The sequence below is a fragment of the Styela clava genome, chromosome 14, assembly GCF_964204865.1.
Source record: "Styela clava chromosome 14, kaStyClav1.hap1.2, whole genome shotgun sequence".
Classification (NCBI taxonomy): domain Eukaryota; kingdom Metazoa; phylum Chordata; class Ascidiacea; order Stolidobranchia; family Styelidae; genus Styela; species Styela clava.
In genome coordinates, this window is record NC_135263.1 from 9,077,317 (window position 1) to 9,092,610 (window position 15,294).

Genomic DNA, 15,294 nt, shown 5'->3' on the forward strand with positions numbered 1-15,294 from the left:
TTGTATACAACAAAGCGTTGTGATACTTCCGTATAAAAAGGCTATAAAAATTTGTGATTTGACATCAGGAATAAATACGAAACTTAGAATGTACAGGTTTATTAATAAGATCCACTATTAGTATGCTATTTTGCCCCGTCTAGTACCCTAGTACATAAACAATTATCTTAGCGTTTGCAAATACATTCGATAATGCTCATAAATTTTGGATGAGGAATAAAGGTTGCATAGCACGCCGTTGTCTGCAGAATTGTTAGATTTGGAAATATCATTCACAGCTGAGTAGTGAAGTTGCGGTAAACCGAAAACTTGGAGCTTCTGAAAATGAAGGAGTTTAGTTAATATAGAAACTTACACGTGGTGTACAATCAAGCACGCCAGATAGGTTATTGGATTGATATCGCAAATTTCGAACGTAATTGATTAAGTGCTCATGGCCTCACTTTGGACACAGCATCGATAGAGAGAAAGATTTAACAAAGTAAGCACCGTCATAAATTCGAATAAAAACGGAAAATTGATACTTGTTTTGTGTGGGGCAGAGTGTGTGTGGCCGATAAAGATCGAGGCTGCGAGCCAATATGCATATACAAGCAATATTTGGGCTATAGTATCAATAAAAAAAAAGAATTGAATTCCCCGCTTTCCGCTATAAATCGTTAAAGTTTCGGAAGTTCTTGGCACTTCAAAGGCCGCTCGTAACTTGTTCTGAAATTAAATAAAGAAATACAATTTCGCTGGATAATTTCGTCCCACAATAGTATTTTCGTGTACATTCGTTTTGGTGTACAGACTGTAGAGTAGACTGTCGAGTATAATTTCTATACTTTCGTTGTAGCTTCTACTGCTGCGATACAGACTATACATTTTAACCCTGACTCATCAATTGATGCGTTTTTGACGTGAGGAAACGTTTGAACCTTTCTTCAGCCGTGAAACGACGTGGGTGTCGGTTGATGTTTTTGTTGAGGCATAATTAAGATAGATTACAGAAATGACGCCAATGTTGAGCGAGCAATTATGGGTAATATGCCCCTTCTACCACCACTATATGCGAGACTGTAACAAAATCTTAGAATCGGTAGTATGTTGTGGTGATCAATGATCATAGGGAATTTCAGAAAAAGGTTTGATAGTAAAATGTGCTAAAAATTCTTTGCTTTTTTAAATAAGACACTGCATGACATACAATATCATTTTATGTCTGAAATAAATTATAGATTACGATTCATTATGAAATAACAAAATCGAAGCATTATTGAAACAAATAGATACAATTCACATTATCAGTTTCTATATTATGTAAGTTAATCCAAGAAAAGTTGATCGTATGTTTTCTTTTTATAGCATTTTAAAATTAGTATAATCCTGTAATATTTTATGTTACGATAACGCAAATCGATATAGCTGATAGCTGCAACATCGTACTTCATTATTAATTCGTGCTTGTAACCTGGCCAGGTTAAACTTACTGCATCAATATTTGATTGAGTTTGTTGATGGTCTCTTTACTTTAGTATGAGAAATATTCTCCAAATGTGAGATATAGATAATATGTACATTGTTGCGACTTTTCGACCGCGGTCCACGATCGGAAGAAATGATATAGCCAATGTTTTTCAAACTAATCCATATAGAGTTAGACCCTTTGAATACACGAAACTAGCCTGTCTCAACTGATAAATCGCTTTTTTATCGGAAAGTAAATAATCTAAATGCTGGCTAGACTGAGGGAAGATATATCTGGGATGTTAATATATTATATAACCCGGTATACAGGAAACTGCAATGAAATGCAAAGTTTCGAAAGATATATGAACCAAAGCACGACGATAGGCAACTTTGCTCAATCACTTTATTGAACGATCTCTTGTATATATTATACGAAAAAAATTCGAGTAATGGTATTTTTCATGTGTTATTTCAGATTTTTAAATTACTAAATTAGCTAACAGAATTCTTGAATGCATTGACATTTTTTGCATTTGGGCCGAAGCAGGGGATCAGAGTAAGCAAAATGGTGAGTATTTTTGTGTAATCTTTTTTGGTATCTTCGCAATATAAGGTTAACGACGCATTCTCTTTTAGTATGGATTTGTGAACTACGCTCTTGAACAACTTGTCATCAGAAATTTTGGCGAAGAAATATGGAACAAAATAAAGTAAGATTTTGATATCATTTAAAAAAAAGAAGATGTGAATATGAAAAGATAAACCTTCAAATAAGATTAATGGTATAATGACGAATAGCGATGTCCTGTATATATTGGAATATCAAATTCCGTAAAATAGGTAAACGCGTATGGAATAGTAGTTTTTGGCAGCATTCGACTAAAAATGTTACACATTTCAAGACTTTGTGGTGAAATAATGCTATGCGATTCAATATATAATTGTCTTAGCCACTTTATTACGATCTTTCTTTGAAATAGCCAATATTAACGTGGCTATTGAATGCAGACCGACGTAAACACGAAAGGTTTGCTACAATTCAGAACAGTTTGTAAACTCTATTTTTTATATCATTGTAGAGAAGCTGCAGATGTGAAAATGGAAAGGAAATTTATTCAGAGAATGATTTACGAAGATTTTTGTACATTCGACTTGGTTAAAGCAGCAACTGTGGTTTTAAGTGAGAATACATTGCAATTTCACACCATTTTGTAGTAAACCAGCCTAAAATTTATAGTGTATCATCGCAGCGCGTTTATTTTCTATGTGTTAATATAGAACTTATAAATATAGTAAAAATGTTCGTTGACGATGATAAACTGTACAGGCTCACGCTGACGAAAGCTCGCAATTGCTTATTTTCTTAATTAAATAAAGTTGAATGAATTCAGTTTGGCTGTTGCTAAAATCGACAGAAAATTGAAACTTCTTGCCTTTTTAACTTAGTCTTATATTTGTGTGAATTTTTAGACGTTGAAGCAAACAAAATATTAGAGTTATTCGGGAAGTTCTTCTTTGAGTTTTGCCAGGAGTCTGGATATGATGTAATAATGAGAGTACTCGGCTCCAACGTCAGAGAATTTCTCCAGGTTTGTATTTTCCGAATGCTTATTCCATACTTTCTACGCACATAGGCCAAAAATGCCGGTAATCAATCATAAAACATTCAACTCAACCACGTTTTATTTATAGAATCTCGATGCTCTTCACGATCACTTAAGTTCCGTTTATCCGGGTATGAGAGCTCCTAGTTTTCGATGCTCTGACGGTGATGATGGTTCCCTTATATTGCATTACTATTCCGAGAGAGATGGGCTGGAACACATTGTAATTGGAATAGTAAAAACAGTTGCAAAGGAAATTCATAAAACTGATGTTGATATAATGGTTTGTAGATTTCCTATTTTATATCAATATATTTTCATTCTTTAGAGCCCTGGACTAAAAATCATCTTCATTGATTCATAATGTATTTATTTAAGAATATATTTACGTATAAGTTTTTAAAACCCGTTTTTTATGTAGATAACAATATAAATAACTAATTATGGAATTAAAATAACAGATAACAGCATAATAAAAATAAGATTCAAAATTAGAAACATTTGTTCCATCCATTTTTGCAGGTATACAAAAGAAAAGATGACGAAACTTCTGATCACGTGCAACTAAAAATTGTTGCGAAGAACGGATCTTCCCTTTCAGGTGGTGACAACGTAGATATAGCTGAAATTGAAGAAATGCTACATCAAATGGATCCAATGATAACTCCAGAAACATTTAGCAAGGTGGATAATTTTTTATTTGAATGTCAATACACAACCATGCTTACTATGAAAACAAGGTTTAGTATAAAACTCATGCATACGTTTAATCCTGTTATCATCATGTTAAAGGTTGTAATAATTAATTGGACCTGGATTTGCATTTAAACATCTGACAATTTTTGCATTTAGGCATTGCCGTTTCACATAATGTTTGATCGTAATATGAACGCAACACAAGCTGGAACTGCCATAGCTAGAATCATTCCTCAACTACGCGAAGTTCTTCCAGGATATCGCAATTTTGATGATGAATCTTCTGACAATGATTCTGACTTAGATGAACAGGATGCCGAGAATGATGTTGAATCCGGGAACGTTAATGAGGACGAAGATGAAGATTTAAAATTATCCAATTTATTTGATCTTGTTCGACCACCGATACAATTTTCGTTCCACCATATTTTGTCCCAGATTAATCAAGTTTTTGTGTTGCGGACTAAAATAGGTACGAGATAAGATTTCTGATTATATATATAAAGTTTTCCCAATGCATTAACTCTATAACGTGACGTGCGGTGAACCCCATTTTGAAATACATTTTACATCATAATAATTACGGTATTATACACATCAGTATAAAAGTTGAAGTTTCTAAGCGTACAGTGCTATTCTTGGATTACACGACAACATGTAGCCTAAATGGCAAAATTGTTATATTATAAATAAATAATTTGTGATTCAAAAGTAGCAAAGCAAGTTTGCAAACTATGTAACTCAATTTAAAGACATTATGAGTCGCATTTCTGTTCAGATGTCTTACAAACAAAATCTAGGAAAATCTCAGTTATTCCAGAAGATCCAAGTACTGTAGAACCAACTGATCCCGAATCGCATTGTTTACGGTTGAAAGGTCAAATGATTTTCGTTCCGGAAAGTGATAATTTACTTTTTCTTTGTTCCCCAAGGTATATTTATTGAATTATAGTATGTGATTGGCGTGACAATGTAGATTTATTGATTTCTAGTGTTAGCTGATATTTATACACTTGGATATTAGATTCTGCTGTTTAAAAACACAAGGCAAAAAGTGCGAAAATACTAAATGTAACCAAATGTAATATTAGGAATCTTTTGGAAAAGATCAGGCGATTATCAAGTATCAGAATCCAAATAAGCATTTTGTGTTTACCATATTTTGATCTTGTTATGAAGAGACGAGGTAGCATTTTATGTCGTATCCTATCAGCACATTGTATTCATTATCAAGAAATAAATTTGCATTGGCAAATTGTAAATAAATGAACATTCAGGCTAAATTTTCCAGTCATTTTTCTTAATGTTCTTTAAATCGAACCTTTTTCAGCGTTATGAATTTGGACGATCTGATGAAAAGAGGTTTATACTTACAAGATATCCCACTACATGACGCAACAAGAGATCTGCTGATGTTGGGTGAACAATTTGAAGAAGAATACAAACTCGCACAAAATTTGGAAATTTTAACGGATAAGTTACAACATACAATGAGAGCAAGAGAAAGGGAAAAGAAAATGACAGACAAGTAAATAGAATAAAAATTTCCAACCATGTCGGTTACACACGCAGCGATGGACTCCTATGTGCAGAACATATTTACTTTCTTAGTCTATGGGTGTGTGACTGTATTTTTGTTACAAATTTTTTTTATTTTTTAACATGTTGTTCCGGGGTTTGTCCATATCGCGAATATAGAAAACAAACAATGAACTCTTGATGACATGAAAGCGAAAATATATTAATACATGATAGTCTCAAATCACACTATTTATTTTCTTTCATATAACAGACTATTGTATGCCGTTTTACCACCATCTGTTGCAAAGGAGTTGCGACATAAAAAGCCAGTACCACCAATGAGATACGACAAAGTAACATTATTGTTCAGTGGAATCGTTGGATTTAGCAAGGTAAATTGAGTTATTAATTAAGTAATGATAACACTTGGAGTTCTATTTATTGCTATAATTTTTTATTCTTTTCCAGTTTTGTGCAGGTCTCACAAGCTCAGACGGTGCAATGAAGATTGTTACAGTACTCAACACAGTTTACACAAAGTTTGATCAACTCACTGATCCCAAAAATAATCCTGATGTGTACAAGGTGATTAAATTCCTTAAACGTTCAATATGTTTAAAATATTATTTGTGGGTCAGATATTTGATTTTAGGTATCAAAAAAAGTATTTGTTCGTGTATTTTTCGGCCATGTCTACTTTCTCTATATGAGAATATGATTTATCGCGAATAGAATTTTCCGAATTCCATTATTTTTTTATCATCAAAAATTGTCTTTTCGTGTACACATTATGTAAAAAAAATTATTTAGATTTTACGCAACTTAACTGAAAGCAGCACAAAAGTAACGTTTCTACCAAAGTTTTGATAATCGCATTTTGTTTTCAACTCATTCCGAATTTAATATTTTATGTTATTTTAAGGTTGAAACTGTCGGTGATAAATATATGGCGGTAAGCGGTTTGCCTGAACCTTGCAAAGACCATGCTCGACAGATTTGCAATGTAGCTCTAGATATGATGGATATGTGCGAGCAAATTGAGATTGATGGTCAGAAGATTCAGGTATGCCGCTTAGGAAAAAATTTATAACTGTTGCTATCGGCAATTTCTGAAGTTAATGATCCAAGAATGATTGAATCGTGAGATCCTAAAGGGTTCTGCTGATAATATAACAAGAATGATTTCATTGACCAGTAATTCAATTGTCGATCGATACCAATTTTCGTATACTTCGTCAATTAAGTACAACGTATTTAAGTTGAAGTGTTTGCAAAAAGATTTTTAAAAAGATAATTTAATATCATTGTGCTGATCTCCATGCACCATGCTAACAAATTTTAAGAATTAGCCAGAATATTCACCTACCAGCTGGGAGGATGATAGAAATCTAACCACAAATCGTTGTTTTTATGTGCTAGCTAGATGGCACATTTCTCAAAAGACATCATGAATTACTATTTATTGCTCATTACCATTAAAATTATTTGCTCTAATTACAAATTTAATTTATTTCATTCATAAAATTGGAATAAAATTTACATCTAATCATTTTTTAGATATCTATTGGGATTCACACAGGTGAAGTGGTAACAGGGGTGATTGGACAGAGAACACCCAGATATTGTTTATTTGGCAACACTGTCAACTTAACCTCACGATGTGAAACAACAGGGGAGTCGGGACGAATTAATGTTTCAGAGTTTGCTTACAAGTAAGGTTACCTTCATTCTGATCGCACCACAGCTTATAACTGTACTCCGAAACTTTGTTATAATTGTTTAATTATATTAAATTTCAGCGCTGCAATTGCTCCCGGCTCTTACGATCCAACGTTTCAGTTCGATTTGAGAGGAGAAATAAAAATGAAAGGAAAACCGAAACCAATGAAGATGTACTTTTTAACTCGACGTAATATCGAAGAAACACATCTCTAATAGAAAACAAGTTATAGGAAGGGATGAGTAAATCATGTTGCTGGGGCGCATCACGCAGAAAAAATAGATTTTTTTGGTTGAGTAAAGATTCTGTAAATACTCTAAATTTTATGTATAATTCAAATTGTATTAAATGTTTTGAATAATGAAGTAAAAACAACTTGAATTTAAAACTGATTAAGCTCGGGGTTTCAGTTATTATCCCGACCTGAAACATTGATGTATCGTATGTGAATCGGGTAAATAAAACATATATATTACATAAACAGTATTATAATGCTTATAGTATGTTTGATTTTATAATCTTATTGATTGAACCAGTACCTTTTCAAATAATAGTTAAGGCAATTTCTGCATCTTTTCAAGCAGTGTTACACAATCTTTCATATCTATCTTCAAATATTGTTTTTCATTGAATATCTGAAATTGTATTTTTAAAATGTTCCTGTGTTGTATTTTATGTTGAATAAACTTGTAAATAATACAAAACACTGAGCGTGTATACGAGTATCTGATGAATACGCAAATTTTAAACGCAGGTGATTTCTGACAGAAAGTTCACTGTTTTATTTGAAACAAAATGATGATTGAGGCACGAGTGTATCGTTTTAAAAGTGAAGTAGCCTATGGCGAAATTGGCGCCGTCTGGTTAATTATATATTCCAAAATTGTGAATAAGTGAAAAAGTTAAAATGAATTTGTAGTTTTATCAACAGCTTGAATAATATAATTTCTTGAGTTAATATAATATTATAAAGTTCATGTTTGTGTCTTGCACTCGCTCTGACCATTCAAGCCGGTCTTTCGTGAATAATATACCGGAAAGTGTTTCCTAATAATTTGTTATCAATTTCACTTGCCGAAGCATTTCTGCGTGATGACATTGTGAAATTGTGAGAGGTGGCCGTCTTGCCTTTGTTTAGGGGAAGATGGGACATGGGGCACAGTGGGAAATCAGCTCTCCCACCCATACTATATTTGGAATCCGGTCACCGGTTCGCTGTTTTAATCTGCCCTTTGGTGAGTTACAACGTCCCCACAAACGGACAACGGCCGTGAAGAGCGACGGAAGCTATGAGGTTAAATTGTTTTTGTGAGGTTGAAACTGAGATTTCACCATTCCATTTTTTTCATTTTTCTACTTTAGCCTTTCCAACATGACGAACCACCGTCTGATATTTCTCACCTTCAGTCCACTGTAAAATATTCATAACGTCGGTGAGTGGATGCGCCTTCCCTAATCTCGCCATGAGATAGTCTAAAAGTATTTGTTTCCTATGGGGAACAATGGACCGGGGTTCAGTGTAAAAACCACTGGGCACAATTCGACAGTGTTTGATTCATTAAGTGCTTATAGGCTTATGTTTTGTGAAATATTGGGGTTTCTTTTGGCCCATGGCCCAATATGGAATATATATATATATATTCGAGAATCAAAAATATTTTCAGATTCAGATTCGAAAAAGGAATTAATTAAATTTGTTCAGGTAATTTTTTGGTAAACTGTCTGAAATATTTCGGTTGAACATTGATTTCTGAAGTCCCCCCGTTTTTTTTAGATGATAATGCTGATTCTCTGCTTATTTTTAAGGGCATACTTCGTTGAATTTAACAGAATGCGCCATTGTACCCCAGCGTCTGTCCGAATGTGCCCCACAAGTGACACTTGACAAACGTTTTTCAAAGCATTTTGGTGGTAAGATGTGTGTCGCAAGAAAATTTCTTAGTCGCTGAATAAAAACTACATTTACCCCTCTCTGCATTAGTCCTGCAATGTGAAATGAATATGCAGAATAAAGTGCCTAAATAATTCAAAAGAAAAAAAAAGTGTCCCAACCTTCCCCTACTATCGTGTACTACACCAGATGCAAATTTTGGATGCATTAAAAGTGGAAAATTTTGAAGAATGCCAAGAAAATATCGAAGAGTATTAAATAGAGGCTCGTGGGCAGAACCTCAAATGAGAATGTCAGTGCGAGCTATTCAAAACAAGGAAAGGGTAAAGAATGCAGCACGTAACGTACTTACAGTGTTCCGAGAACAACCCTACGAAGGCATGTGTTTCGATCTGTTAAAAAGGCAATGGTAACAAAAGAATGGCAAAGAAGATTATGAGAAAGAGGTCGAGGCATTTACGGTCGAGGCAGAGGTTCAGTGCCAGAAATCCCAATGGCTTCATAATATTTACCCCGGTGTTTATGGAAGAAGCATTATATCATTCACTGTGATGGCTGCACTGCTTGTAGCTACTTCTATCTATTCTTTACGCAATTCAACGAGTTTTTTTGTTGTTATGATTGAGATTTGTGTAATAGTGCGAGCAAATAAAATTTTACTCCATTAAAATAAGTGTTTTGTGATACTTTTATGGGCTATGCTATGGTTGTCAACTGCCAAAATCCACAGGGTAAATTTTTTAATGGGCCAGGATTCTTTTAAATATATCGTTTATTTTGATCTTCTGAAAAGCAACAGAACACATTTTCCGTATTTCGATAAGATTTTATGAAGTGTCCGTCATATCCGAATTATTTTTTCAGAAAAAAAAATGAAGAGACGGAACGGAACGCTGGTCTGATACGGTCTAATACAGTACGAAATATACCCCACACATTTATATGTGCTGAATAAACCTATTGCTGGTCTGATGCACAGTTTCGACATGTACTCCGCATAAATATATGTACTGAGTAAACTAATTTGATTGGATGAAACTATGATTTCATCAGTCATCATTGTCATACTCACGACAATGACATTAAACAACATGATGCGCAACTCCGGCATTTTTGTCCGAAGATCGTATTCGATAGCACGCTCCAATGCACATACTTGACGAGACGAAAACCAATGACATTAAACAACATGATAGGCAACTCTGACGTCACTCCATAAGACTACATGCGAAAGATTGTATTTCATGATACGCTCCAATGCACATATTTCTCGTCGCCTTTCGCGACCGTTTTCCGCTTGCTTCTGCTAATCGGCGTCCTCTTTACGTTTAGTACCTGCCTTTTTGCGCCTGTAACGTAAGAAAATAATCTCTATATCTAAGAAGTTTTGCTCACCTGGAAAGCTGGAATGACATACAAGCTGTAAAGAGTAAAATGGACATCATAGACTTTTTTTTATCAGAGAAGATTACAAACGCGATAGCGTAAAGATTTGTGTGGGACATTTTGCAGATAATGACAAAGTTCAAAGGTAGTAATTTTAATGTTTGCGCTTAAACATTGAAATTTCATTTAAAGAGGGTGTCATACAAAACATCAAAACTGTTTTTACTTCTCTTAACGGTGCTGTGATACAATTCCATAACACAAAGTTTGCACCTATCGAACTTGCCTTAGTAGGTGAATTTTTTGGACAAATTTATTGTGAGGGATTTCGCATGTAATTCTCATTGATTGGTGGCTGTTTATAATTCCTATTAATTGTGAATTCTGATTATAACAAAAAATTTACTGGCACCTTTTTCTTGTCAATACTCCAAGCTGAGGTAATAAACAAGACAATACATTTATGTCATCTGGAAGCAAAATATGCACACTAATTAAAAGTTTGACACATTGAGATAATACATCATTACAGAAAATACAAGTTAAAGATATGTATGACCATCACATGGTAATTAAAAATAAAATTAATAGGGGCTGTGGAGTATGTAAAGTTCAAGACAAAGAAAAGAACAAAAGTTCATAGCTCATGAACTCTCAATTTTGCCTCCATTGCTTTGTGAAGGCCAATATATTCCCAGTGGCTGAATTGCTTTACCTTTATGATAGCAACGATTTTGTATTTGATACGGCAAGTTTTTTTCAATTTAATTGAAGTGATATTATTTCCCAAAGCAATGCTTGAATTGTCTAGAATAGATCAGTGGTGTCAAACTCATGGGTTTTCGAGAGCCGCATTGCATGTTGGAAATTGTAAAAAGGGCCGCAAACAGTTTTTGATAATGTATACTTGAAAGATATTTTCAAGATAGTTTTAGTTTGTGACATTTATTAGGATGCAACTAAACAGTTGGATTAAGTTTTATTATTTTCTTTAATTTCAAATGCAATTTCATGTTATTATTTGCATTCCACTAATATTGCAAGTTACTGTATTTATTACAAAAAATCATAAAATTCTATGTACAACCATCAAAATCATTTTTGAACAAGCTTTGGATAAGGAAAGAATAATACATACACTAAAAAAATGACTTAATCTAAATATATGAACCTAAAATTAACAAAAATACTACAATATAAACTCAATGTTTTTTAATTACATTTGTCCTGACGTTTGGCATCTTTTTTGTGTCACCAGCATACTAAGGCCAGGATGAAATAATTTTATAGTACCAACTCTAACTAACGAGATCACATGATCATGGGTTAATCTGGATCTTTGCGAATGTTTAATTAATTCCAGTAATGCAAAAAAGTTACTTTTATCATTTCATGTATAGATCAGTAAAAAAACAAATGACAGATTTTTTCGACAAGACATTTCGCGCCACATTCCATGGCATAAGATTGCTTGAATTATTATTGATATTTAGTAACAAAAAAGTTGTATAATTATATTAATATACAAACATATGGAAATTTTCTGTTCGAAGTTGGTCTTCGAATTTGTCATATTGACTGCTAAGCTTATTGTGTTTTTTCATTGTACTGATGGAAATATGACAAATTAAACAATGTGCTTCAGAGAATTTTGTGAAATGCAGAAATATTGCAACTCCCATTTTCTTCGAAAATGCCACCTTCTTCATGTACTTTGCGTTTAATTTAATCACTCAAGTGTTTTATTCAAGTATTCTTTTGCTAGCTTGATGTGTATTCTTAAATGGGTTAAAATGTGAACAAAAAAAAATTAATTTTTTAAAACTACTTTCAGTAAATTGTTTTCTGTGTGAATATTCAATTTCACTTTAAAAAGTTTGAAAAATCTGTTACATTTAGATAAAAAAAAAACTTCCAAAATACTTTTACAATTATTATTAAGCGTTCGAGGCCGCACTGGAAGTTCTCTGGGGCCGCGAGTTTGGTCTAGATTGAAGTTTTCCAAAATATATACCAGTATTTTATCATGAATCATGATTATACCCTTTCCTGAATTTCTTCTACAGTACTACCAAAAGTTGATGGACCAAATATAACACAGGTGTAGTGAGTGACCCGAAATCCTCATTTTTCAAAGCTGTTTTAAGTATGCCTGGCATGTTTTGTGCTTTTTCACAAATAAGACCGCTTATGCAATCTTACGCATTGGAATTTTTAGTTATTTTCCTCAAGCCTTGCAGGATGTAGGGGCCATACACAACTCTACCGGAGGGTCAAATGCATTTGCATGCCTCCATAGGTTGTTCTTCTATTGCAAACATTTATGGAGTATTCTAATTATATTTCTTGGAATCACACTGTCACTGATATGTCGCCAGACTTCTGATATCTCCCCTTCTGCTACAGTTGTCCTGTGAATAAATAATAGGAAATTGAGATTAGACGAATAGTTGAAAGTTTTGCTTTATGTCGGCTTAATTTCTTGATTGATATACTTACTATTTTTGCTATTGCCGCTTGTGCTGCAGGAGTCTCACAATGCTAGACAGGTTTTTCCACAACATTCACGTCTGAAGAAAGAGAGGAGATTTATTAATTTTCGTCAAGAATAAATAAAGCAGTCTATATGATTTAGAATGGAAAAGCTAATAAATCCAATATCCCATGTCTATGTAAAATATGTTTTACTGAATTTGGTATATAAACCAACTAATAAAAGGGTTTAGTCAGAAAATTACAAGCATTCTTATACTTGAGAGATCAGACTATACAATATAGACCGGTATGAGTAAAATGTTAGGTGAACTTGTTAACCCTTTGATTCAATACGCAAATAAAAGTTATTGAGCAATAGTATGTTACAGCAATGAGTATATATCCTCACTGATTAAAAAATCTAACTGGAGGTGCATGAACTATTTGAAACCATAAGGGGTAAGTAAATATGCAATTTCGGCAAATGGACAACTACGTACCGTACTGAATTAATAACTTCGTAGTATTTGACAAAAGCTGGCTTTCCCACATGTACTAAACAGTGCGATGCCCGGGTGTGATATACAACAATAGTATTTACCTTACCTTTTTCCAATTTCTTCCTACCTCAACTTTACAAAATATCATTAAAATCGACAACAACTGTCAAAGCAGGCACGAACACCATTCGTGCTATTCCTTGAAAGCAGCACACATCCGCTCGTTTTCGTCTCGTCAAGTATGTGCATTGGAGCGTGCTAACGGATACGATCTCCGGCCAAAAATGGCGGAGTTGCGCATCATGTTGTTTAATGTCATTGCGAAAACGAGCGGATGTGTGCTGCTTTCAAGGCGTAGCACGAATGATGTTCGTGCCTGCTTTGACAGTTGTTGTCGATTTTAATAATATTTTTGAAAGTTGGGGTAAAAAGAAATCGGTAAAAGGTAAGGTGAATACTATTGTTGTATATCACACCCGGGCATCGCACTGTTAAGTACATGTGGGAAAGCCAGCCTTTGTCAAATACTACGAAGTTATTAATTCAGTACGGTACATAGTTGCCCATTTGCCGAAATTACATATTTACTTACCCCTTATGGTTTCAAATAGTTCATGCACCTCCAGTTAGATTTTTTTAATCAGTGAGGATATATACTCATTGTAACATACTATTACGCATTCACTTTTATTTGCGTATTGAATCAAAGTGTTAACAAGTTCACCTAACATTTCACTCATACCGGTCTATATTGTATAGTCTGATTTCTCAAGTATTTGGAGCCACGAATGCTTGTAATTTTCTGACCAAACCCTTTTATTAGTTGGTTTATATACCAAATTCAGTAAAATATTTTTTAAATAAAACATGAGATATTGGATTTATTAGCTTTTCCATTCTGAATCATATAGACTGCTTTATTTATTCTTAACGAAAATTAATAAATCTCCTCTCTTTCTTCAGATGTGAAAGTTGTGGACAAACCTGTCTAAGCATTGTGAGACTCTTGCAGCACAAGAGGCAATAGCAGAAATAGTAAGTATATCAATCAAGAAATTAAGCCGACATAAAGCAAAACTTTCAACTATTCGTCTAATCTCAATTTCCTATTATTTATTCACAGGACAACTATAGCAGACGGGGAAATATCAGAAGTCTGGCGACATATCAGTGACAGTGTGATTCCAAGAAATATAATGCATTTGAAAATAGAAAATTGCAATAGAAAAACAACCTATGGAGGCATGCAAAGACATTTGACCCTCCGGTAGAGTTGTGTATGGCCCCCACATTCTGCAGGGCTTGAGGAAAATAACTAAAAATTCCAAAGCGTAAGATTGCATAAGCGGTCTTATTTGTAAAAAGGCACAAAACACGCCAGACATACTTAAAACAGCTTTGGAAATGAGGATTACGGGTACCTCACTGCACCTGTGTTATATTTGGTTCATCAACTTTTGGTAGTACTATAGAAGAAATTCCGGAAGGGGTATAATCATCATTCATGATAAAATACTATCATATATTTTTTGAACAACTTCAATCTAGACCAGGGATCTCAAACTCGCGGCCCCAGAGAACTTCCAGTGCGGCCCTCGAACGTTTAACAATAATTGTAATAGTATTTTGGAAGTTTTTTTTTTTTATCTAAATGTAATAGATTTTTCAAACCTTCTAAAGTGAAATTGATTATTCACACAGAAAACAATTTACTGAAAGTAGTTTTGGAATATTGATTTTTTTTGTCCACATTTTGACCCAATTAAGAATACACATCAAGCTAGCAAAAGAATACTTGAATAAAACACTTGAGTAATTAAATTAAACGCAAAGTACATGAAGAAGGTGGCATTTTCGAAGAAAATGGGAGTTGTAACATTTCTGCTCTTCACAAAATTCTGAAGCACATTGTTTAATTTGTCATATTTCCATCAATACAATCAAAAAACACAATAAGCTCAGCAGTCAATATGACAAATTCGAAGACCAACTTCGAACAGAAAATTTCCATGTGGGTGTATATTAATATAATTATACAACGACTTAGTT

The 15,294-nt window shown here is 33.7% G+C and overlaps 1 protein-coding gene and 1 long non-coding RNA gene across 2 annotated transcripts; one reads left to right on the forward strand and one right to left on the reverse strand.

Annotated features, from left to right (window-relative positions):
* Positions 1-1,885: 1,885 nt before the first annotated feature.
* On the forward strand, positions 1,886-7,691 carry LOC120341678 (guanylate cyclase soluble subunit beta-1-like). Its single transcript, XM_039410246.2, has 14 exons — positions 1,886-2,020; positions 2,089-2,162; positions 2,532-2,632; positions 2,923-3,041; positions 3,145-3,339; positions 3,579-3,740; positions 3,909-4,224; positions 4,531-4,684; positions 5,083-5,280; positions 5,545-5,665; positions 5,742-5,858; positions 6,196-6,336; positions 6,831-6,985; positions 7,073-7,691. Exons 1-14 carry the CDS (start codon positions 2,018-2,020, stop codon positions 7,206-7,208), a joined length of 1,992 nt encoding a protein of 663 aa, XP_039266180.2. The 5' UTR covers positions 1,886-2,017; the 3' UTR covers positions 7,209-7,691.
* A 3,201-nt stretch (positions 7,692-10,892) lies between these two features.
* Positions 10,893-13,482, reverse strand: LOC144432153 (uncharacterized). Its single transcript, XR_013480422.1, has 3 exons — positions 13,352-13,482; positions 12,770-12,840; positions 10,893-12,681 (listed from the first exon to the last, which is right to left on the reverse strand). It is a non-coding gene; the product is annotated as an uncharacterized LOC144432153 (long non-coding RNA).
* Positions 13,483-15,294: the final 1,812 nt, after the last annotated feature.